General features: G+C 58.0%; 1 protein-coding gene across 1 annotated transcript in view; it reads right to left on the bottom strand.

The window, feature by feature from the left end:
* Window positions 1-205: 205 nt before the first annotated feature.
* The window catches only part of LOC132207893 (uncharacterized), a 114,647-nt gene continuing 91,837 nt past the window's right edge, over window positions 206-23,015 (bottom strand). Inside the window, exons 3-4 of the mRNA XM_059643729.1 lie at window positions 454-615; window positions 206-239 (exon numbers count right to left, since the gene is read on the bottom strand). Coding sequence (XP_059499712.1) covers window positions 216-239; window positions 454-615 — 186 coding nt within the window. The 3' untranslated portion in view covers window positions 206-215. The remainder of the gene's footprint in view (window positions 240-453; window positions 616-23,015) is intronic.

Raw genomic sequence — 23,015 nt, 5'->3', positions numbered from 1 at the left:
CATCATCTGTATTTCTTCAAATTTACCACAGATTCTGTTTCAATCATCCTTTCAGCAATACGCATGACAACAATTCGGCATTCTTAGTCCCCCTGTAGCCTCCGTTGCACACGTGCATTGTTAGATGATTATTTATTTGTGTGCCTGCTTTTTTGCTCGAATGGATAAAGGTAAATTTCTGTTCTTTTGTCATCAGAGCTATTGCCTCCTCACTCTCATCTTCCTTGTTTTATCCTGTGCTGGAATATTTAATTTGTTGACATATCTGAAATATGTGGTTGAATGGATTGGGTTTTGTAACATTGCATTCCCCATAGACCATCTACCGATACTGTTGCTTGTTCTAACAGTTATTATCTTGCAGAGTGGAAAATGCAGTTTGAAAGCAATGGAACATTATTGATGAACAAGTTGATGCATAAATTGCTGCGATCTTCCAAACTACAAACTCACCTTCAATTCTTTCTCGGTCAGAGCATTATGCCGGCGCAAATGAATCGTGTTCTCAATGGGACTTCCAAAACCATGGAATTGAATTTGCATGTTGATTTCTTCTTCCCTCTTCAGAAATGCAAAGTAGTATCGTGATGAAGCTTCCAAGGCGATGATTGTGTCCTTCAATGAACGGAAAAGTGACTCTTAGATTCATGGAAATATTTCACTACTTCTATAGACATGAAAGGCAAACATTCTCCCTACATATGACCCAGTCTCATTTTATCGTATCTTTCTGATTTTACATGCCACGGGATAATCATTGCAGTGTAACAGAAATGTTGCTCATGGAAATTTATCACTGTTTTCATAAATAATGGCAAATTTTCAACATCTTGCAATTGTATGAAGGCTCCGTCTCATCACAACTCGCCTGCTGCACAAAGACATTCTTGCACTGCTTTGAATGTTAGGGCTGAAACAAAACACAATCATGACACAAATGCATCAACACCCCACTTTCAACAGGATCTGATATCCTTGCCAGGCACTGGAGGGGTTGCGGAGACTGGTGAGTGGATAAAGTCGTTCCTCTGTTCAAGCAGGAAAACAGGGACTTTCCAGGAAACTACAGACTGGTGAGTGTCTCATGTCTCAAAGGTATGGGCTAATAAGGGACAGCCAGCATGGCATTATGCGGGGCAGGTTATGTCTTACCAAGTCAGTTGAAGTTTTCAAGGAGGTGACAAGGGTGATCAATTAGGGCAGAACAGTTGATAACATATACATGGATTTTACGAAGGTTTTCAACAAGGTCCCTCATGGTATGCTCATCCAGAAGATTAAGATCCATGAGATCCGTGGTGACTTGGCCTGCCCATATAAGGCAGACGGTAGCGGTGGAAGGCTAACAAAGAGAACACAGCAGGCCAGGCAGCATCAACAATGTCAGCTTTCCTGTTCCTCTGATGCAGCCTGACCTGCTGCGTTCCTCCAGCTCCACACTTGGTTATCTCTGATTCCAGCATCTACAGTTCTTGCCGTCTCAGTGGTGGAAAGCTGTTTTTCTGGCTGCAGCTCAGTGACGAGTGGTGTTCCGCATCGATGTGACTTCTGCTGTTTGTGATATATGTAAATGACTTGGTTGCAAATGTAGATGGGGGATTAGTAAGTTTGCAGATGATATAAGGACCAGTGGACTTGTGGACAGCATGGAAGGTTGTCAAAGGACACAGCAAGATACAGACCAATTGCAAACACGAGCGGAGAAATGGCCGATGGAATTTAATCTGGGCAGGCATGAGGTGTTGCATTTTAGGAGACCAAGTGTTCAGGAAAGGGATACACAGTTAATGGCAGGACCCCAAACAGCAGTGATGTCCAGAGGGATCTTGGGGTCCTAGACCATAACTCCCTGACAGTAGCCACACAAGTAGATAGGGTGGTCAAGAAGGCATATCGCATGCTTGCCTTTATTCAAAGGGGAACTCAGTGCAAGAGTCAGGATGTCACATTGCAGCTTTACAAGACTTTGGTGAGACCACACAGAGTATTGCATTCAATTCTGGCCGCCACATTACACGAAGGACGTGCAGGCTTTGGACAGGGTGCAGAAGAGATTTACCAGCATGCTGACTGGAATAGAGGGTATGAACGAGAGGGAGAAGCTGGAAAAACTCTTCATTTTCTCTGGAGCAGTAGAAGCTGAGGGCAGGCTTGATAGAAGTCTATAAAATTAGGAGATACATAAATACAGCTAACGGTCAGAAAATTTCTCCCCCGGAGTTGAAGTGTCCACTATTAGGGGGCATGCATTTAAGCTGAGAGGGGGGAAGTTCAAAAGAGATGTGAGGGGCAAATATTTCACACTGAGCATGTTAAAAGTGTGGAATACAGTGCCCGGGGTGGTAGTGGATGCAGATACGATGAAAGCATTTAAAAGGGACTTTTAGTTAAGTGCACGAATATGCAAGGAATGGAGGACTATGGATCAAGGACAGGCAGAAGGGATTAATTCATTTGTTGTCATGTTTGGCCCAACATGGTGGGCCAAAGGGCACATTCCTGTTGCTGTCGTGTTCCAAGTTTTATGCTCACCTGTGTCATGATTGCAAAAAGTAGGATTGGGAAGAATTTTTGAGAAGCGTTTGTGAACATTATTTCATGTAAGGACAAATGGGATAAGGATTAGGTGACACAGCACAATCAGATCTTGGAGCCCATGATGAATCATAGGGACCTCACAAGCACCAATGATCAGAGGGATCTCAGGATCTTGATGTGCATGCCTGTTGATCCCCCAATGTAATGGACCAGGTCGTTGAAGTGGTTTGGAAGGCAGATTGGATACTTGTCTTTAGTAGACTTAATATTAAGTGGTAAAGTTTCAGAATAGGCAGGGTATGTACAACACTGTTGGGCCGAACCAACATTAAGTCAACGATGAGAAAATACAGTGAGACTTGGACAACGATCAGGCTTGGCCTGATAAAGGATAAGTTACATTTGCACCATACAAGTGCTAAGCAGCAATCAGCTCCAACAAGAGAGAATATGACCATATCAAAAAAATTCCATGTCCTTACACTCACATCATCGTTACATTTATTTTTTTTTGATGTGCAAGTGCAATCCAAGCCATGCAAGGCTACGGGCCAGGTGTTGGAAATGAGGTCAGAACAATTCAGTGCTTGTTCTTGACTGTCACAGAATCTGTCAGCTTATAATGTATTTCTCCTGTATTGTAGACTACTGAGGTGCTTGGCTATCCACTAAACCAAGGTTAACACTGATCTAAAACTAAACTGGGTCAGTTATATAATCAGCAGTAGCCAGGTCCATAGTACAAACCACCCTGCTGTGGGACAGAGTAAGGCAAATCCAAGTGAGCGAACGTGGTTGGAGACTCATTCGTTGGGGGCATAGATTCTGTTGCCACATTTGAGACACAAGGGCCGCGTGTTGCTTCCCTGGTGCCAAGGTCAAGGACATCTCTGAGTGGTTGCAACAAATTCTTAAAGGGGAGGGTGAGCAGCCAGAGGCCACGGGGCACGTTGGTACCAATGACATAGGCCGAAAGAGGGATGACATCCTGCGGACTATGTGCAAGGAGTTAGCAAAGAGGCTGAAAGGCAGGACCGAGAGGGTAATAATTTATGGGTTGCCATGAGTGCCACATGTTTGTGAGCTAAGTCATAGAAAGATAGGTGAGATGAATGCATGGTTAAGGAGCTGGCACAGGGGGCAGGGTTTCCGGTTCATGGATAATTGGGACCGTTTCTGAGCAAGGGGTGACCTGTCTAAGAGGGATGGGAGGCAAGACGCTGTGAGCGGGTCAGGACGGAGGGGGCAAGTCGTTGTGAGCGGGTTACGACGGAGGGAACAAGTGCCTGTGAGCAGGACAGGAAGGAGGGGCAAGTCGCTGTGAGCAGGTCAGGGCTGCGGGGGCAAGTCCCTGTGAGCAGGTCAGGGCTGCAGGGTCCAGTGCATGTGAGCGGGTCAGGGCTGCGGGGGCCAGTGCTTGTGAGCGGGTCAGGGCTGCGGGGGCCAGTGCTTGTGAGCGGGTCAGGGCTGCGGGGGCCAATCCCTGTGAGCGGGAGAGGGCTGCGGGGGCCAGTCCCTGTGAGCGGGTCAGGGCTGCGGGGGCCAATCCCTGTGAGCGGGTCAGGGCTGCGGGGGAAAGTCCCTGGGAGCGGGTCAGGGCTGCGAGGGCAAGTCCCTGTCAGCGGGACAGGACTGCGGGGTAAATCGCTGTGAGCGGATCAGGGCTGCGGAGGCCATTCCCTGTCAGCGGGACAGGGCTGCGGGGGCCAGTCACTGTCAGCGGGACAGGGCTGCGGGGGCCAGTCCCTGTCAGCGGGAGTGGACTGCAGGGGGCAAATCACTGTGAGCGGGTCAGGGCTGCAGGGGGCAAGTCGCAGTGAGCGGGTCAGGGCTGTGGGGGGCAAGTCGCAGTGAGCGGGTCAGGGCTGTGGGGGGCAAGTCGCAGTGAGCGGGTCAGGGCTTGGGGGGCAGTGTCGTAGTGAGCTGGTCAGGGCTCTGGGGGGCCGGTCCCCGTAAGCGGGTCAGTGCTGCGGGGGGCCAGTCCCCCTGAGCGGGTCAGGGATGCGGGGGGGAGGTCGCAGTGAGCGGGGAGGTCTGCGGGGGGTATATCGCAGTGAGCTGGTCAGGGCTGCGGGGGCCAGTTGCAGTGAGCGGGCCAGGGCTGCGGAGGCCAGTCCCTGTGAGCGGGTCAGGGCTGCGGGGGGCAAGTTGCAGTGAGCGGGTCAGGGCTGCGGGGGCCAGTCCCTGTGAGCGGGTCAGGGCTGCGGGGGCAAGTCCCTGTCAGCGGGACAGGTCTGCGGGGGGCAAGTCGCAGTGAGCGGGTCAGGGCTGCGGGGGCAAGTCGCAGTGAGCGGGTCAGGGCTGCGGGGGCCAGTCCCTGTGAGCGGGTCAGGTCTGCGGGGGCCAGTCCCTGTGAGCGTGTCAGGATCGCGGCGGGCCAATCCCTGTGAGCGGGTCAGGGCTGCGGGGGGCATGTTGCAGTGAGCGGGTCAGGGCTGCAGGGGCCAGTCCCTCTGAGGGGGTCAGGACTGCGGGGGCAAAGTCGCACCGAGTGGGTCAGGACTGCGGGGGGCCAGTTCCTGTGAGCGGGTCAGGGCTGCGGAGGACAGTTCCTGTGAGCGGGTCAGGGTGTGGGGACCAGTCCCTGTGAGTGGGTCAGGGCTGCGGGGGAAAAGTCGCAGTGAGTGGGTCAGGGTTGCGGGGGGCAGTGTCGCAGTGAGCTGGTCAGGGCTGCGGGGGGCCAGTCCCCGTGAGCGGGTCTGGGCTGCGGGGGCAGGTCGCAGTGAGCGGTTCAGGGCTGCGGGGCCAGTCGCAGTGAGCGGGTCAGGGCTGCGGGGGCCAGTCGCAGTGAGCGGGTCAGGGCTGCGGGAGCAAGTCAATGTGAGCGGGACAGGACTGCGGGGGCAATTCCCCATGAGCGGGTCAGGGCTGCAGGGTGCAAGTCGCAGTGAGCGGGTCAGGGCTGCGGGGGCCAGTCACTGTGAGCAGGTCACGGCTGCGGGGGCCAGTCACTGTGAGCAGGTCACGGCTGCGGGGGCCAGTCCCAGACAGCAGGTCAGGGATGCGGGGGCCAGTCCCGGTGAGCGGGTCAGGGCTTCGAGGGCATGTCCCTGTCAGCGGGACAGGACTGCAGGGGGGCAGGTCCCCGTCAGCGGGACAGGACTGCAGCGGGGCAGGTCGCAGTGAGCGGTTCAGGGCTGCGGGGGCCAGTCCCTGTGAGCGGGTCAGGGCTGCGGCTGAGAGTCCCTGTGAGCGGGTCAGGGCTGCGGCGGGCCAGTTCCTGTGAGCGGGTCAGGGCTGCGGGGTGAAAGTCGCAGTGAGCGGGTCAGGGCTGCGGGGGGAAAGTCGCAGTGAGCAGGACAGGGCTGCAGGGGCAAGTCCCTGTCAGTGGGACAGGACTGCGGGGGGCAAGTCGCAGTGAGGGGGTCAGGGCTGCGGGGTGCAGTGTCGCAGTGAGCGGGTCAGGGCTGCAGGGGCAAGTCCCTGTCAGTGGGACAGGACTGCGGGGGGCGAGTCGCAGTGAGGGGGTCAGGGCTGCGGGGTGCAGTGTCGCAGTGAGCGGGTCAGGGCTGCAGGGGCAAGTCCCTGTCAGTGGGACAGGACTGCGGGGGGCAAGTCCCCGTCAGCGGGTCAGGGCTGCGGGGTGCAAGTCGCAGTGAGCGGGTCAGGGCTGCGGTGCCAAGTCCCTGTCAGCGGGACAGGACTGCGGGGGGCAAGTCGCAGTGAGCGGGTCAGGGCTGCAGGGGGCAGTGTCGTAGTGAGCTGGTCAGGGCTCTGGGGGGCAAGTCGCAGTGAGTTGGTCAGGGCTGCGGGGGGGCCAGTCGCAGTAGGCGGGTCAGGGCTGTGGGGGCCAGTCCCTGTGAGCTGGTCAGAGCTGCGGGGGCCAGTCCCTTTCACCGGGTTAGGGCTGCGGGGGGCAGTGTCGCAGTGATGCGGTCAGGGATGCAGGGGCAAGTCCCTGTCAGCGGGACAGGACTGCGGGGGGCAAGTCGCAGTGAGCGGGTCAGGGCTGCAGGGGGCAGTGTCGTAGTGAGCTGGTCAGGGCTCTGGGGGGCAAGTCGCAGTGAGTTGGTCAGGGCTGCGGGGGGGCCAGTCGCAGTAGGCGGGTCAGGGCTGTGGGGGCCAGTCCCTGTGAGCTGGTCAGAGCTGCGGGGGCCAGTCCCTTTCACCGGGTTAGGGCTGCGGGGGGCAGTGTCGCAGTGATGCGGTCAGGGATGCAGGGGCAAGTCCCTGTCAGCGGGTCAGGGCTGCGGGGGGCAAGTCGCAGTGAGCAGGTCAGGGCTGTGAGTGGCAGTGTCGCAGTGAGCGGGTCAGGGCAGCGGGGGGCAAGGCCCCGTGAGCGGATCAGGGCTGCGGGGTGCGAGTCGCAGTGAGCGGGTCAGGGCTGCGGGGGGGCCAGTCGCAGTAGGCGGGTCAGGGCTGTGGGGGCCAGTCCCTGTGAGCGGGTCAGGGCTGCGGGGGGCAAGTTGCAGTGAGCGGGTCAGGGCTGCGGGGGCCAGTCCTTGTGAGCGGGTCAGGGCTGCGGGGGCAAGTCCCTGTCAGCGGGACAGGTCTGCGGGGGGCAAGTCGCAGTGAGCGGGTCAGGGCTGCGGGGGCAAGTCGCAGTGAGCGGGTCAGAGCTGTGGGGGCCAGTCCCTGTGAGCGGGTCAGGTCTGCGGGGGCCAGTCCCTGTGAGCGTGTCAGGATTGCGGCGGGCCAATCCCTGTGAGCGGGTCAGGGCTGCGGGGGGCATGTTGCAGTGAGTGGGTCAGGGCTGCAGGGGCCAGTCCCTCTGAGGGGGTCAGGACTGCGGGGGCAAAGTCGCACTGAGTGGGCCAGGACTGCGGGGGGCCAGTTCCTGTGAGCGGGTCAGGGCTGCGGAGGACAGTTCCTGTGAGCGGGTCAGGGTGTGGGGACCAGTCCCTGTGAGTGGGTCAGGGCTGCGGGGGAAAAGTCGCAGTGAGTGGGTCAGGGTTGCGGGGGGCAGTGTCGCAGTGAGCTGGTCAGGGCTGCGGGGGGCCAGTCCCCGTGAGCGGGTCTGGGCTGCGGGGGCAGGTCGCAGTGAGCGGTTCAGGGCTGCGGGGGGCAGGTCGCAGTGAGCGGGTCAGGGCTGCGGGGGGCCAGTCGCAGAGAGCGGGTCAGGGCTGCGGGGGCAAGTCCCAGTCAGCGGGACAGGACTGCGGGGGTCAAGTCGCAGTGAGCGGATCAGGGCTGCGGGGCCAGTCGCAGTGAGCGGGTCAGGGCTGCGGGGGCCAGTCGCAGTGAGCGGGTCAGGGCTGCGGGGGGAAGTCAATGTGAGCGGGACAGGACTGCGGGGGCAATTCCCCATGAGCGGGTCAGGGCTGCAGGGTGCAAGTCGCAGTGAGCGGGTCAGGGCTGCGGGGGCCAGTCCCTGTGAGCAGGTCACGGCTGCGGGGGCCAGTCACTGTGAGCAGGTCACGGCTGCGGGGGCCAGTCCCTGAGAGCAGGTCAGGGATGCGGGGGCCAGTCCCGGTGAGCGGGTCAGGGCTTCGAGGGCATGTCCCTGTCAGCGGGACAGGACTGCAGGGGGGCAGGTCCCCGTCAGCGGGACAGGACTGCAGCGGGGCAGGTCGCAGTGAGCGGTTCAGGGCTGCGGGGGCCAGTCCCTGTGAGCGAGTCAGGGCTGCGGCTGAGAGTCCCTGTGAGCGGGTCAGGGCTGCGGCGGGCCAGTTCCTGTGAGCGGGTCAGGGCTGCGGGGTGCAAGTCGCAGTCAGCGGGTCAGGGCTGCGGGGTGCAGTGTCGCAGTGAGCGGGTCAGGGCTGCAGGGGCAAGTCCCTGTCAGTGGGACAGGACTGCGGGGGGCAAGTCGCAGTGAGGGGGTCAGGGCTGCGGGGTGCAGTGTCGCAGTGAGCGGGTCAGGGCTGCAGGGGCAAGTCCCTGTCAGTGGGACAGGACTGCGGGGGGCAAGTCCCCGTCAGCGGGTCAGGGCTGCGGGGTGCAAGTCGCAGTGAGCGGGTCAGGGCTGCGGTGCCAAGTCCCTGTCAGCGGGACAGGACTGCGGGGGGCAAGTCGCAGTGAGCGGGTCAGGGCTGCAGGGGGCAGTTTCGTAGTGAGCTGGTCAGGGCTCTGGGGGGCAAGTCGCAGTGAGTTGGTCAGGGCTGCGGGGGGGCCAGTCGCAGTAGGCGGGTCAGGGCTGTGGGGGCCAGTCCCTGTGAGCTGGTCAGAGCTGCGGGGGCCAGTCCCTTTCACCGGGTTAGGGCTGCGGGGGGCAGTGTCGCAGTGATGCGGTCAGGGATGCAGGGGCAAGTCCCTGTCAGCGGGTCAGGGCTGCGGGGGGCAAGTCGCAGTGAGCAGGTCAGGCAGGGCTGCGAGTGGCAGTGTCGCAGTGAGCGGGTCAGGGCAGCGGGGGGCAAGGCCCCGTGAGCGGATCAGGGCTGCGGGGTGCGAGTCGCAGTGAGCGGGTCAGGGCTGCGGGCGGGCCAGTCACAGTTAGCGGGTCAGGGCTGCGGGGGGCCAGTCGCAGGAGGCGGGTCAGGGCTGTGGCGGCCAGTCCCTGTGAGCTGGTCAGAGCTGCGGGGGCCAGTCCCTTTCACCGGGTTAGGGCTGCGGGGGGCAAGTCGCAGTGAGCGGGTCAGGGCTTGGGGGACCGGTCCCCGTAAGCGGGTCAGCGCTGCGGGGGGCCGGTCCCCCTGAGCGGGTCAGGGATGCGGGGGGAAGTTCGCAGTGAGCGGGGAGGTCTGCGGGGGGCAAGTCGCAGTGAGCGGGTCAGGGCTGCGGGGGGCAGTGTCACAGTGAGCGGGCCAGGGCTGCGGAGGCCAGAACCTGTGAGCGGGTCAGGGTGCGGTGACCAGACCCGGTGAGTGGGTCAGGACTGCGGGGAGAAAGTCGCAGTGAGTGGGTCAGGGCTGCGGGGGCCAGGTCGCAGTGAGCGGGTCAGTGCTGCGGGGGACCAGTCGCAGTGAGTGGTCAGGTCTGCGGGGGGCCAGTCGCAGTGAGCGGGTCAGGTCTGCGGGGGGCCAGTCGCAGTGAGCGGGTCAGGGCTGCGGGGGGCATTGTCGCAGTGAGCGGGTCATGGCTGCTGGGGGCAAGTCGCAGTGAGCGGGTCAGGGCTGCGGGCGGCAAGTCGCAGTGAAATGGGTCAGAGCTGTGGGGGCCAGTCCCTGTGAGCGGGTCAGGTCTGCGGGGGCCAGTCCCTGTGAGCGTGTCAGGATTGCGGCGGGCCAGTTCCTGTGAGCGGGTCAGGGCTGCAGGGGGCAGTGTCGTAGTGAGCTGGTCAGGGCTCTGGGGGGCAAGTCGCAGTGAGTTGGTCAGGGCTGCGGGGGGGCCAGTCGCAGTAGGCGGGTCAGGGCTGTGGGGGCCAGTCCCTGTGAGCTGGTCAGAGCTGCGGGGGCCAGTCCCTTTCACCGGGTTAGGGCTGCGGGGGGCAGTGTCGCAGTGATGCGGTCAGGGATGCAGGGGCAAGTCCCTGTCAGCGGGTCAGGGCTGCGGGGGGCAAGTCGCAGTGAGCAGGTCAGGGCTGCGAGTGGCAGTGTCGCAGTGAGCGGGTCAGGGCAGCGGGGGGCAAGGCCCCGTGAGCGGATCAGGGCTGCGGGGTGCGAGTCGCAGTGAGCGGGTCAGGGCTGCGGGCGGGCCAGTCACAGTTAGCGGGTCAGGGCTGCGGGGGGCCAGTCCCTGTGAGCTGGTCAGAGCTGCGGGGGCCAGTCCCTTTCACCGGGTTAGGGCTGCGGGGGGCAAGTCGCAGTGAGCGGGTCAGGGCTTGGGGGACCGGTCCCCGTAAGCGGGTCAGCGCTGCGGGGGGCCGGTCCCCCTGAGCGGGTCAGGGATGCGGGGGGAAGGTCGCAGTGAGCGGGGAGGTCTGCGGGGGGCAAGTCGCAGTGAGCGGGTCAGGGCTGCGGGGGGCAGTGTCACAGTGAGCGGGCCAGGGCTGCGGAGGCCAGAACCTGTGAGCGGGTCAGGGTGCGGTGACCAGACCCGGTGAGTGGGTCAGGACTGCGGGGAGAAAGTCGCAGTGAGTGGGTCAGGGCTGCGGGGGCCAGGTCGCAGTGAGCGGGTCAGTGCTGCGGGGGACCAGTCGCAGTGAGTGGTCAGGTCTGCGGGGGGCCAGTCGCAGTGAGCGGGTCAGGGCTGCGGGGGGCATTGTCGCAGTGAGCGGGTCATGGCTGCTGGGGGCAAGTCGCAGTGAGCGGGTCAGGGCTGCGGGCGGCAAGTCGCAGTGAAATGGGTCAGGTCTGCGGGGGGCAAGTCGCAGTGAGCGGGTCAGGTCTGCGGGGGCTCGTCCCTGTGAGCGGGTCAGGGGTGCGGCGGGCCAGTCCCTGTGAGCGGGTCAGGGCTGCAGGGGCCAGTCCCTGTTAGTGGGTCACAGCTGCGGGGGCCAGTCCCTGTGAGCGGGTCAGGGCTGCGGGGGCCAGTCCCTGTGAGCGGGTCAGGGCTGCGGGGGGCAAGTTGCAGTGAGCGGTTCGGGGCTGCAGGGGACAGTCCCTCTGAGGGGGTCAGGGCTGCGGGGGGCAAGTCGCAGTGAACGGGTCAGGGCTGCGGAGGACAGTTCCTGTGAGCGGGTCAGGGCTGCGGGGGAAAGTCGCAGTGAGCGGGTCAGGGCTGCGGGGGCAAGTCCCTGTCAGCGGGACAGGACTGCGGGGGTCAAGTCGCAGTGAGCAGGTCAGGGCTGCGGGAGGGCATTGTCACAGTGAGCGGGACAGGGCTGCGGGGGCAAGTCAATGTGAGCGGGACAGGACTGCGGGGGCAATTCCCCATGAGCGGGTCAGGGCTGCGGGGTGCAAGTCGCAGTGAGCGGGTCAGGGCTGCGGGGGGGGCCAGTCGCAGTGAGCGGGTCAGGGCTGCGGGGGCAAGTCCCTGTCAGCGGGACAGGGCTGCGGGGTGCAAGTCGCAGTGAGCGGGTCAGGGCTGCGGGGGCCAGTCGCTGTGAGCGGGTCAGGGCTGCGGGGGGAAAGTTGCAGTGAGTGGGTCAGGACTGCGGGGGGCAAGTCGCAGTGAGCGGGTCTGGGCTGCAGGGGCAAGTCGCAATGAGCAGGTCAGGGCTGCGGGGGGCCAGTCCCTCTGAGCAGGTAAGGGATGCGGGGGCCAGTCCCTGTGAGTGGGTCAGGGCTGCGGGGGCATGTCCCTGTCAGCGGGACAGGACTGCCGGGGGGCCAGTGCCTGTGAGCGAGTCAGGGCTGCAGCAGGCCAGTCCCTGTGAGCGGGTCAGGGCTGCGGGGGGCAAGTCGCAGTCAGCGGGTCAGGGCTGAGGGGGGCAAGTCGAAGTGAGTGGGTCACGGCTGCGGGGGGCGAGTCCCTGTGAGCGAGTCAGGGCTGCGGCGGCCAGTACCTGTGAGCAGGTCAGGGCTGCGGGGGGCAAGTCGCAGTGAGCGGGTCAGGGCAGCGGGGGCAAGTCCCTGTCAGCGGGACAGGACTGCAAGGGGCAGGTCCCTGTCAGCGGGTGAGGACTGCGGGGGGCAAGTCGAAGTGAGCAGGTCAGGGCTGCGGGGGACAAGTCGCAGTGAGCAGGTCAGGGCTGCGGGGGGCCAATCGCAGTGAGCGGGTCAGGGCTGCGGGGGGCCAGTCCCTGTGAGCGAGTCAGGGCTGCGGCGGAGAGTCCCTGTGAGCAGGTCAGGGCTGCGGGGGCCAAGACCTCCGAGCGGGTCAGGGCTGCGGGGTCCAGTCCCTCTGAGCGGGTCAGGGCTGCGGGGGCCAGTCACTCTGAGCGGGTCAGGGCTGCGGGGGCCAAGTCCTCTGAGCGGGTCAGGGCTGCGGGGGCCACGCCCTCTGAGCGGGTCAGGGCTGTGGGGGACAGTCCCACTGAGCGGGTCAGGGCTGCGGGGCGCAGTGTCGCAGTGAGGGGGGTCAGGGCTGCGGGGGGCCAGTCCCCGTGAGCGGGTCAGGGCTGCGGGGGGCAGTGTCGCAGTGAGCGGGTCAGGGCTGCGGGGGCCAGTCCCTGTCAGCGGGACACGGCTGCGGGGGGCAAGTCCCAGTCAGCGGGACACGACTGCGGGGGGCAAGTCGCAGTGAGCAGGTCAGGGCTGTGGGGGGCAAGTTGCAGGGAGCGGGTCACGGCTGCGGGGGGGCAGTGTCGCACTGAGCGGGTCAGAGCTGCGGGGGCCAAGTGGGGGACAGTCCCTCTGAGCGGGTCAGGGCTGCGGGGGACAGTCCCTCTGAGCGGGTCAGGGCTGCGGGGGACAGTCCATCTCAGCGGGTCAGGGTTGCGGCGGCCAGTCCCTCTGAGCGGGTCAGACCTGCGGGGGCATGTCCCTGTCAGCAGGACAGGACTGCGGGGGGGCAAGTCCCTGTCAGCGGGACACGACTGCGGGGGGAAAGTCGCAGTGAGTGGGTCAGGGCTGCGGGCGGCCAGTCGCAGTGAGCGGGTCAGGGCTGCGGGCGGCAAGTCCCTGTCAGCGGGACAGGACTGCGGGGGGCAAGTCGCAGTGAGCGGGTCAGGTCTGCGGGGGTCAAGTCGCAGTGAGCGGGTCAGGGCTGCGGGGGGCCAGTCCCTGTGAGCGGGTCTGGGCTGCGGGGGCCAGTCCCTGTGAGCGGGTCAGGGCTGTGGGGGGCCAGTCCCTGTGAGCGGGTCAGGACTGTGGGGGGCAAGTCGCAGTGAGCGGGTCAGGGCTGTGGGGGGCAAGTCACAGAGAGTGGGTCAGGGCTGCTGGGGGCCAGTCCCTGTGAGCGGGTCTGGGCTGCGGGGACCAGTCCCTGTGAGCGGGTCAGGGCTGCGGGCGGCCAGTCGCAGTGAGCGGGTCAGGGCTGCGGGCGGCAAGTCCCTGTCAGCGGGACAGGACTGCGGGGGGCAAGTCGCAGTGAGCGGGTCAGGTCTGCGGGGGTCAAGTCGCAGTGAGCGGGTCAGGGCTGCGGGGGGCCAGTCCCTGTGAGCGGGTCTGGGCTGCGGGGGCCAGTCCCTGTGAGCGGGTCAGGGCTGTGGGGGGCCAGTCCCTGTGAGCGGGTCAGGACTGTGGGGGGCAAGTTGCAGTGAGCAGGTCAGGACTGCGGGGGGCAAGTCACAGAGAGTGGGTCAGGGCTGCTGGGGGCCAGTCCCTGTGAGCGGGTCTGGGCTGCGGGGACCAGTCCCTGTGAGCGGGTCAGGGCTGCGGGGGGCCAGTCCCTGTGAGCGGGTCAGGGCTGCGGGGGGCAAGTGACAGTGAGTGGGACAGGACTGCGGGGGGCAAGTCCCTGTCAGCGGGTCAGGACTGCGGGGGGCAAGTCGCAGTGAGCGGGTCAGGGCTGCGGGGGGCAAGTCGCAGTGAGTGGGTCAGGGCTGCGGGGGGCAAGTCGCAGTGAGCCGGTCAGGGCTGCGGGGGGCAAGTCACAGAGAGTGGGTCAGGGCTGCTGGGGGCCAGTCCCTGTGAGCGGGTCTGGGCTGCGGGGACCAGTCCCTGTGAGCGGGTCAGGGCTGCGGGGGGCCAGTCCCTGTGAGCGGGTCAGGGCTGCGGGGGGCAAGTGACAGTGAGTGGGACAGGACTGCGGGGGGCAAGTCCCTGTCAGCGGGTCAGGACTGCGGGGGGCAAGTCGCAGTGAGCGGGTCACGGCTGCGGGGGGCAAGTCGCAGTGAGCCGGTCAGGGCTGCGGGCGGCCAGTCCGCGTGAGCGCGTCAGGGCTGCGGGGTGCAGTGTTGCAGTGAGCGGGTCAGGTCTGCGGGGGCAAGTCCCTGTCAGCGGGACAGGACTGCATGGGGGAAGTCCCTGTCAGCGGGTCAGGTCTGCGGGGGGCAAGTTGCAGTGAGCGGGTCAGGACTGCAGGGGGCAAGTCGCAGTGAGCGGGTCAGGACTGCAGGGGGCAAGTCGCAGTGAGCGGGTCAGGGCTGCGGGGGCTAGTCCCTCTGAGCGGATCTGGCTGCGGGGGCCAGTCCCTCTGAGCGGGTCAGGGCTGCGGGGGCCAGACCCTCTGAGCGGGTCAGGGCGGCGGGGGCCAGGCCCTCTGAGCATGTCAGGGCTGCGGGGGCCAGTCCCTGTGCGCGGGTCAGGGCTGCGGGGGCCAGTCCCTGGGAGCGGGTCAGGGCTGCGGGGGCCAGTCCCTCGGAGCAGGAGACAGTGACACCTGTCCAAGTCAGGCAGGGAATCCACTTCCATCAGTCACCACACCCTATTCCCCACAGTCACTGCATCCCATTTCAGTCAGTCACTGCATCCCATTACACTCAGTCACTGCATCCCATTTCACTCAGTCACTGCATCCCATTTCACTCAGTCACTGCATCCCATTTCACTCAGTCACTGCATCCCTTTTCTCTCAGTCACTGCATCCCTTTTCTCTCAGTCACTGCATCCCTTTTCCCTCAGTCACTGCATCCCATTTCATGGAGACAGTGAATCCTATTCAACTGCGACAGTGAATCCATTTCCATCAGTCACCGCACCCTATTCCCCACAGTCACGGCATCACATTACACTCAGTCACTGCATCCTATTTCACTCAGTCACTGCGTCCCATTTCCCTCAGTCACTGTATCCCGTTTCTCACTGACGCTGCATTCAATTTCCGTCAGGTACTGCAACCCATTTCCTCAGTCACTGCCTCCCATTTTCCACATTCACTGCATCTCCTTTCCCACATTCACTGCATCTCCTTTCCCTCACTCACCGCATCGCATTTCGCTCAGTCACTGCATCCCATTTCCCTCAGTCACTGCGTCCCATTTCCCTCCGTCACTGCGTCCCATTTCACTCCGTCACTGCGTCCCATTACCCTCAGTCACTGCGTCCCATTTCACTCAGTCACGGCATCCCATTTCACTCAGTCACGGCATCCAATTTCACTCAGTCACTGCCTGCAATTTCCTCAGTCACTGCCTCCCACTTCACTCAGTCACTGCCTCCCATTTCATTCAGTCACTGCCTCCCATTTCACTCAGTCACTGCCTCCCATTTCACTCAGTCACTGCCTCCCATTTCACTCAGTCACTGCCTCCCATTTCACTCAGTCACTCCCTCCCATTTCACTCAGTCACTCCCATTTCAGTCAGTCACTGCATCCCATATCCCATAGTCACTGCATCTCCTTTCGTCAGTCACTGCATCCTATGTCACTCAGTCACTGCATCACATTTCCCACGTTCACTGCATTTCCTTTCCCTCAGTCACTGCATCCCATTTCACTCAGCCACTGCATCCCATTTCACTCAGCCACTGCAACCCATTACCCCAGTCACTGCATCCCATTATCCCAGTCACTGCATCCCATGTCCCCACAGTCACTGCATCTCATTTCCCTCAGTCACTGCATCCCATTTCAATCAGTCACTGCCTCCCATTTCACTCAGTCACTGCCTCCCATTTCACTCAGTCACTGTTTCCCATTTAACAGAGACAGTGAATCCTATCCAAGTGAGACAGTGAATCCATTTCCAACAGTCACCGCACCCTATTCCCCACAGTCACGGCATCACATTTCCCTCAGTCACTGCGTCCCATTTAACTGAGACAGTGAATCTCATTGAACTGAGACAGTGCATCCCATTACCCTCAGTCACTGCATCTCTTTTCCCTCAGTCACTGCATCTCTTTTCCCTCAGGCACTGCATCTCATTTCCCTCAGCCACTGCATCCCATTTCACTCAGCCACTGCATCCCATTTCACTCAGCCACTGCATCCCATTTCACTCAGCCACTGCATCCCATTTCACTCAGCCACTGCATCCCATTTCACTCAACCACTGCAACCCATTTCACTCAACCACTGCAACCCATTTCACTCAGTCACTGCATCCCATTTCACTCAGCCACTTGATCATATTCACTCAGTCACTGCATCCCATTTAACTGAGTCACAGCATCCCATTTGACTCAGTCACGACATCCTATTTAACGGAAACATTGAATCCTATTCAACTGGGATCGTGCATCCATTTCCCTCAGTCATCGCACCCTATTCCCCACAATCACCGCATTCCATTTCCCTCAGTCACCACATCCCATTTCCTTCAGTCATTGCATCCCATGACCCTCACTCACTGCTTCCCATTTCACTCAGTCACTGCGTCCCATTTCACTCAGTCACTGCGTCCCATTTCACGCAGTCACTGCCTCCCACTTCACGCAGTCACTGCCTCCCACTTCACGCAGTCACTGCCTCCCACTTCACGCAGTCACTGCATCTCCTTTTGCCATTAACTGCATCGCATTTCACTCAGTCACTGCATTACATTACCCTCAGTCACAGCATCCCAATTCACTCAGTCACTGCCTCCCGTTTCACTCAGTCACTGCATCCCCTTCCCCACAGTCACTGCATCACATTACCCTCAGTCACAGTATCCCATTTCCATCAGTCACAGTATCCCATTTCCATCAGTCACAGCATCCCATTTCCATCAGTCACAGCATCCCATTTCACGCAGTCACTGCATCCCACTTCACGCAGTCACTGCCTCCCACTTCACGCAGTCACTGCCTCCCACTTCACGCAGTCACTGCCTCCCACTTCACGCAGTCACTGCCTCCCACTTGACTCAGTCACTGCATCTCCTTTTGCCATTAACTGCATCGCATTTCACTCAGTCACTGCATTACATTACCCTCAGTCTCAGCATCCCAATTCACTCAGTCACTGCCTCCCATTTCACTCAGTCACTCCCTCCCATTTCAGTCAGTCACTCCCTCCCATTTCAGTCAGTCACTCCCTCCCATTTCAGTCAGTCACTCCCTCCCATTTCCCTCAGTCACTGCATCCAATTTCCCACATTCACTGCATGTCCTTTCCCTCAGTCACTGCAGCCCATTTAACGGAGACAGTGAACACTATTCAGCTGAGACAGAGCATCCGTTTCCGTCAGTCACCGCACCCTATTCCCCACAGTCACCGCATTCCATTTCCCTGGTCACTGCTTCCCATTTCACTCACTCACTGCATCCCATTTCACTCTGTCACTGCACCCATTTCAGTCAGTCACTGCATCCCATTTCAGTCAGTCACTGCATCCCATTTCACTCAGTCACGGCATCCCATTTCACTCAGTCACGGCATCCCATTTCACTCAGTCACGGCGTCCCATTTCACTCAGTCACGGCGTCCCATTTCACTCAGTGACTGCGTCCCATTTCACTCAGTGACTGCGTCCCATTTCACTCAGCCACTGCCTCCCATTTCACTCAGTCACTGCCTCCCATTTCACTCAGTCACTGCCTCCCATTTCACTCAGTCACTGCATCCCATTTCACTCAGTCACTGCATCCCATTTCACTCAGTCACTGCATCACATTACCCTCAGTCACAGTATCCCATTTCCATCAGTCACAGCATCCCATTTCACTCAGTGAGTGCATCCCATTTCACTCAGTCACTGCCTCGCACTTGACTCAGTCACTGCATCTCCTTTTACCATTAACTGCATCGCATTTCACTCAGTCACTGCATTACATTACCCTCAGTCACACCATCCCAATTCACTCAGTCACTGCCTCCCATTTCAGTCAGTCACTCCCTCCCATTTCAGTCAGTCACTCCCTCCCATTTCAGTCAGTCACTCCCTCCCATTTCAGTCAGTCACTCCCTCCCATTTCCCTCAGTCACTCCCTCCCATTTCCCTCAGTCACTGCATCCCATTTCCCTCAGTCACTGCATCCCATTTAACGAAGAGAGTGAACACTATTCAGCTGAGACAGTGCATCCGTTTCCGTTAGTCACCACACACTATTCCCCACAGTCACCGCATTCCATTTCCCTCGGTCACTGCTTCCCATTTCACTCACTCACTGCATACCATTTCAGTCAGTCACTGCATCCCATTTCACTCAGTCACTGCATCCCATTACCATCCATCACTGCATCCCATTTCACTCAGTCACTGCATCCCATTTCACTCAGTCACTGCATCACATTTCACTCAGTCACTGCATCACATTTCACTCAGTCACTGCATCACATTTCACTCAGTCACTGCTTCCCATTTCACTCAGCCACGGCATCCCATTTCACTGAGCCACTGCATCCCATTTACATCAGTCACTGCATCCTATTTCACGCTGTCACTGCATCCCATTTCACGCAGTCACCGCATCCCGTTTCCCACAGACACGGGATCCCACTTCACTCAGCCACTGCGTCCCATTTCCCTCCGTCATTGCATCCCATTTCCCACAGTCACTGCATCTCCTTTCCTCAGTCACAGCTTGCCATTTCTCACAGTCACTGAATCACCTTTCCCTCAGTCACTGCATCCCATTCCACTGAGGCACAGCATCCCATTTCACTCAGTCACTGCATCCCATTTCACTCAGCCACTGCATCCCATTCCACTCAATCACTGCTACATATTTCACTCAATCACTGCAACCCGTTTCCAAAAGTCACTGCGTCTCCTTTCCTTCAGCCACTGCATCCCAATTCCCTCAGTCACTGCATCCCATTTCACGCAGTCACTGCATCCCATTTCACTCAGTCACTGCATCCCATTTCACTCAGTCACTGCATCCCATTTTACTCAGTCACTGCATCCCATTTCACTCAGTCACTGCCTCCCATTTCACTCAGTCACTGACTCCCAATTCACTCAGTCACTGACTCCCAATTCACTCAGTCACTGACTCCCAATTCACCCAGTCACTCCATCCCATTTCACTCAGTCACTCCATCCCATTTCATTCAGTCACTGCACCCCATTTCACCGAGTCACTGCCTCCCACTTCACACAGTTACTGCCTCCCACTTCACACAGTCACTGCCACCCATTTCACTCAGTCACTGCATCTCCTTTTGCCATTAACTGCATCTCATTTCCCTCAGTCACTGCATTCCATTTCCATCAGTCACTGCATCCCATTTCCATCAGTCACTGCATCCCATTTCCCTCAGTCACTGCATCCCATTAACTTCAGTCGCAGGATCCCATTTCAAACAGACACTGCGTCCCAGTTCACAGTCACTGCATCCCATTTCACATAGCCACTGCATCCCATTTCACACAGCCACTGCATCCCATTTCACTCAGTCACTGCAGCTCATTTCACTCAGTCACTGCATCCCATTACCATCAGTCACTGCATCCCATTACCCTCAGTCACTGCATCCCATTACCCTCAGTCACTGCATCCCATTACCCTCAGTCACTGCATCCCATTACCCTCAGTCACTGCATCCCATTACCCTCAGTCACTGAATCCCAGTTCACTCAGTCACTACATCTCCTTTCCATCAGCCACTGCATCCCATTTCCCACAGTCACTGCATCCCATTTCCCTCAGTCACTGCATCCCATTTCCATCGGTCACTGCCCCCATTTCCTTCAATCACTGCATCCCATTCCACTCAGTCACTGCATCCCATCTCACTCAGTCACTGCATCTCCTTTCCCTCAGTCAGTGCATCTCCTTTCTCGCAGTCACTGCATCTCCTTTCCTGCAGTCACTGCATCTCATTACCCTCAGTCACTGCATCCCATGACCCTCAGTCACTGCATCCCATTACCCTCAGTCACTGCATCCCAGTACCAAGAGTCACTGCATCCCATTTCCCACAGTCAGTGAATCTCCTTTCCCTCAGTCACTGCATCCCATTTCCCTCAGTCAGTGCATCCCATTTCCATAAGTCACTGCATCCCATCTCCACAAGCCACTGCATCCCATTTCACTGAGTCACTACATCCCGTTTCACAGAGTCACTGAATCGCATTTGTTGTTCTCACTTGAATGCAATGGTCATGAATCTCTGGTCACTGGCTGGTCATGTATTTCCAATGCAAAATTTTACCAAGTTTTGATTTTCAATTTTGATTACATGTGTCTCCTCTATTCTATAAGATGCTGCAATAAACTCAAATTTGATAAATCATAATTCAACCACCATTACCTACAGAGTTAATTTCATCAAACAGATCCAATTAGAATTGTCACATTCCCAAATCCTGATTCAAGTTTTTCTAATTATGGGCCACGTGGTTCAGAAAAAAGACACTGAGAATCAGAGAGATGTACAGTCGGGAAACAGATCCTTTGGCCCAATTTGTCTATGTTGACCAGATATCCTAAATTAATTTAGTCCCATTTGCCAGCATTTGGCCCATATTCCTCTCAACCCGTCTTATTCATGTACCCATCCACATGCCTTTTAAACGTTTCAGCCTCCACCACTTCCTCTGGCAGCTCATTCCATACCTGCACCACTATGAAAAAAATCCGGTCCATTTTAAATCTTCCCTCTCTCATTTTTAACCTATTCCCTCCAGTTTTGGATTCCAGCAACCCGGGGAAAAGATCTTGGCTGTTTGCTCTATCCACGTCCCTCGTAATTGTATAAACTTCGATATGGTCAGCCCTGAACTCCAAAGTTCCAAGAAATAGCTGCCTGTTCAAGCCCACGGTATACCTCCAACCTCCGATGCTGGTAACATCCTTGTAAATCTTCTCTGAACCCTTTCAAGTTTACAACAGACAACAATACAGCGCACAACAGGCCTTCGGCCCTCAATGTTGCGCCGACATCCTTCCTCTCGCAAGGAGACCAAAAGCGATTGCAGTATTCCAAAAGCAGCCGAACCAACGTCCTACATGGCTGCTAAGTGATCTCCCAACTCCTATACTCAATGCACTGACGAATAAAGGCGAGCACACCAAATATCTCCTTCATATCCTTTCTACCGGTGGCTGTACTTTGATGGAACTACGAAACTGCATTCCAGCGTCGCTTTATTAAGCAACACTCCCCACAACCTTCAGTGTAAACGTGCTGCCCTGATTTGCCTTTCCAAAATGTAGCACCTCACATTTAGCTAACCTCAACACCATCTGCCATTCCTCAGTTTATTCGCCCTTGTCAATGTCCCATTGTATTCTGAGGTGACCTTCTTGGCTGGCTACTACACCTTCAATCATTGGGAAACTTATTAAACACACCTTCTATTTTCATATCCAAATCATTGCATCACTTCAACTCCCCCTCCCACTCCCTGAATGACATGTCCATCCTGGGCCTCTTCCAGTGTCACAACCAAACCACCCAGAAACTGGAGGAGCAGCACCTCATATTCTGCCTCGGGAGCTTCCAACTCAATAGCCTCAATATGGACTTGGCCACCCTCAAAATCTCCCCACCCGCCAGCCTCATCCCAAGACTAGTTCCTCCCCTCATCCCCGCCTCCATGACCTGTCCGCCTTCTCTCCCACCTATCCACTCTTCCCACCTCACTGACCAACTCCCACCACTGCTTGGAATTATTTTTCTTTTCACACTTCATCAGCTCGACGTTATTTCTAAAATCTATTTTCCAATTGTTGGAAAAAGTGAGACAAAGAGAAGTAAAAGAAGTTACATTCTTCCCACTCGGGAAATCTCTGAATATTCTGTTGAAAGGCCGCCAAGGAACGATGCAATTCTTTTGTCACAAAAACTGTGAGGGAGACATCTTTTTCGGTTTCACTAACTCCACCCTAAGGAAGACAAACCCACGTAACATATCTAGTGACTTAAAGCATACTCTATTGTTGCCCAAGGTGGAGAGCTGGATGAACACAGCAGGCCAAGCAGCATCAGAGAAGCAAGAAAGCTGATGTTTCGGGACGAGACCCTACTTCAGAAAATTGGCGCTGGAGAATCTGAGATAACAAGGTGTCGAGCCGGATGATACTGCTTGGCCTGCTGTGTTCATCCAGCTTTACACCTTCTTATCTCAGATTCTCCAGCATCTGCAGTTCCTACTGCCTCTATTGTTGCCCTTTCACTTTACTGAACTAATATGAGCCAGTAGTTTTGTTTAGGCTCGTGTAATCTTACGGTTATTGGTCTGTACAAAATCCTGAATTAATTTTGATCGACTGACGGGAGGAGATGAATTTTATAGAAATTTTTGTTTTCTACCAATTTGCAGAGGGCATTGTGGGCGATTGAAGGACAGTGTTATTATCCTCCAGGTCTGTGGACTGCATCATTACCAACTTGCCCATTTGCATATACATACAGTATTCATGATGTACCAATGAAACATAATAAACCAATACAGCGTACTAAAAACAACGCTCACACATCAATGGAAATTTAAATATTTATCATAGAGTTTGAAGAATTGAATTCAATGATACAAAGCAAAAACCAGTGAAGATGAGTGCAGTTGGTCAGCACTTTTGCCACTAAGTGGAGGTTGGCAGTTTGATGCCACCCAGGAACAAGCAAGTTCTGTCTAACTCCAAGGGCAGCACGGTGGCTCAGTGGTTAGCACTGCTGACTCACAGCGCCAGGGACCCAGGTTCGATCCCACCGTTGGGCGATCTTCTGTGCGGAGTTTGTACATTCTGCCCATGCCTGCATGGGTTCCTGCTGGGTGCTCTGGTTTCCTCCCACAGTCCAAAGATGTGCAGGCTAGGTGTATGGGCCATGCCAAACTTGCCCATTGTGTTTAGGGATGTGTAGATTAGGTGTGTTAGTCATGGGAAATGTAGGGTTACTGAGGAAAGGGTCGGGGGATGAGTCAGGGTGAGATGCTCTTTGGAGGGTGGCTGTGGACTTCTTGGGTCAAAAGGGGCTTGTTTCCACACTGGAGGGATTCTATGATATGGAAGTATCTTTTGAAGTGGACATTCATGGGTATGCTGTAACAGAGACCTTGAAATACTGCACAACAAATATTTGGAACTAGACTGTCAATTCAGACATAGCATCAAAAAAGGTCATGGAAGTTGTCACCGATA

This window comes from Stegostoma tigrinum, unplaced genomic scaffold, assembly GCF_030684315.1.
Source record: "Stegostoma tigrinum isolate sSteTig4 unplaced genomic scaffold, sSteTig4.hap1 scaffold_197, whole genome shotgun sequence".
Lineage (NCBI taxonomy): Eukaryota > Metazoa > Chordata > Chondrichthyes > Orectolobiformes > Stegostomatidae > Stegostoma > Stegostoma tigrinum.
Note: the sequence above shows the minus strand (reverse complement) of the source record. Positions and strands in the feature narration are given on the sequence as shown.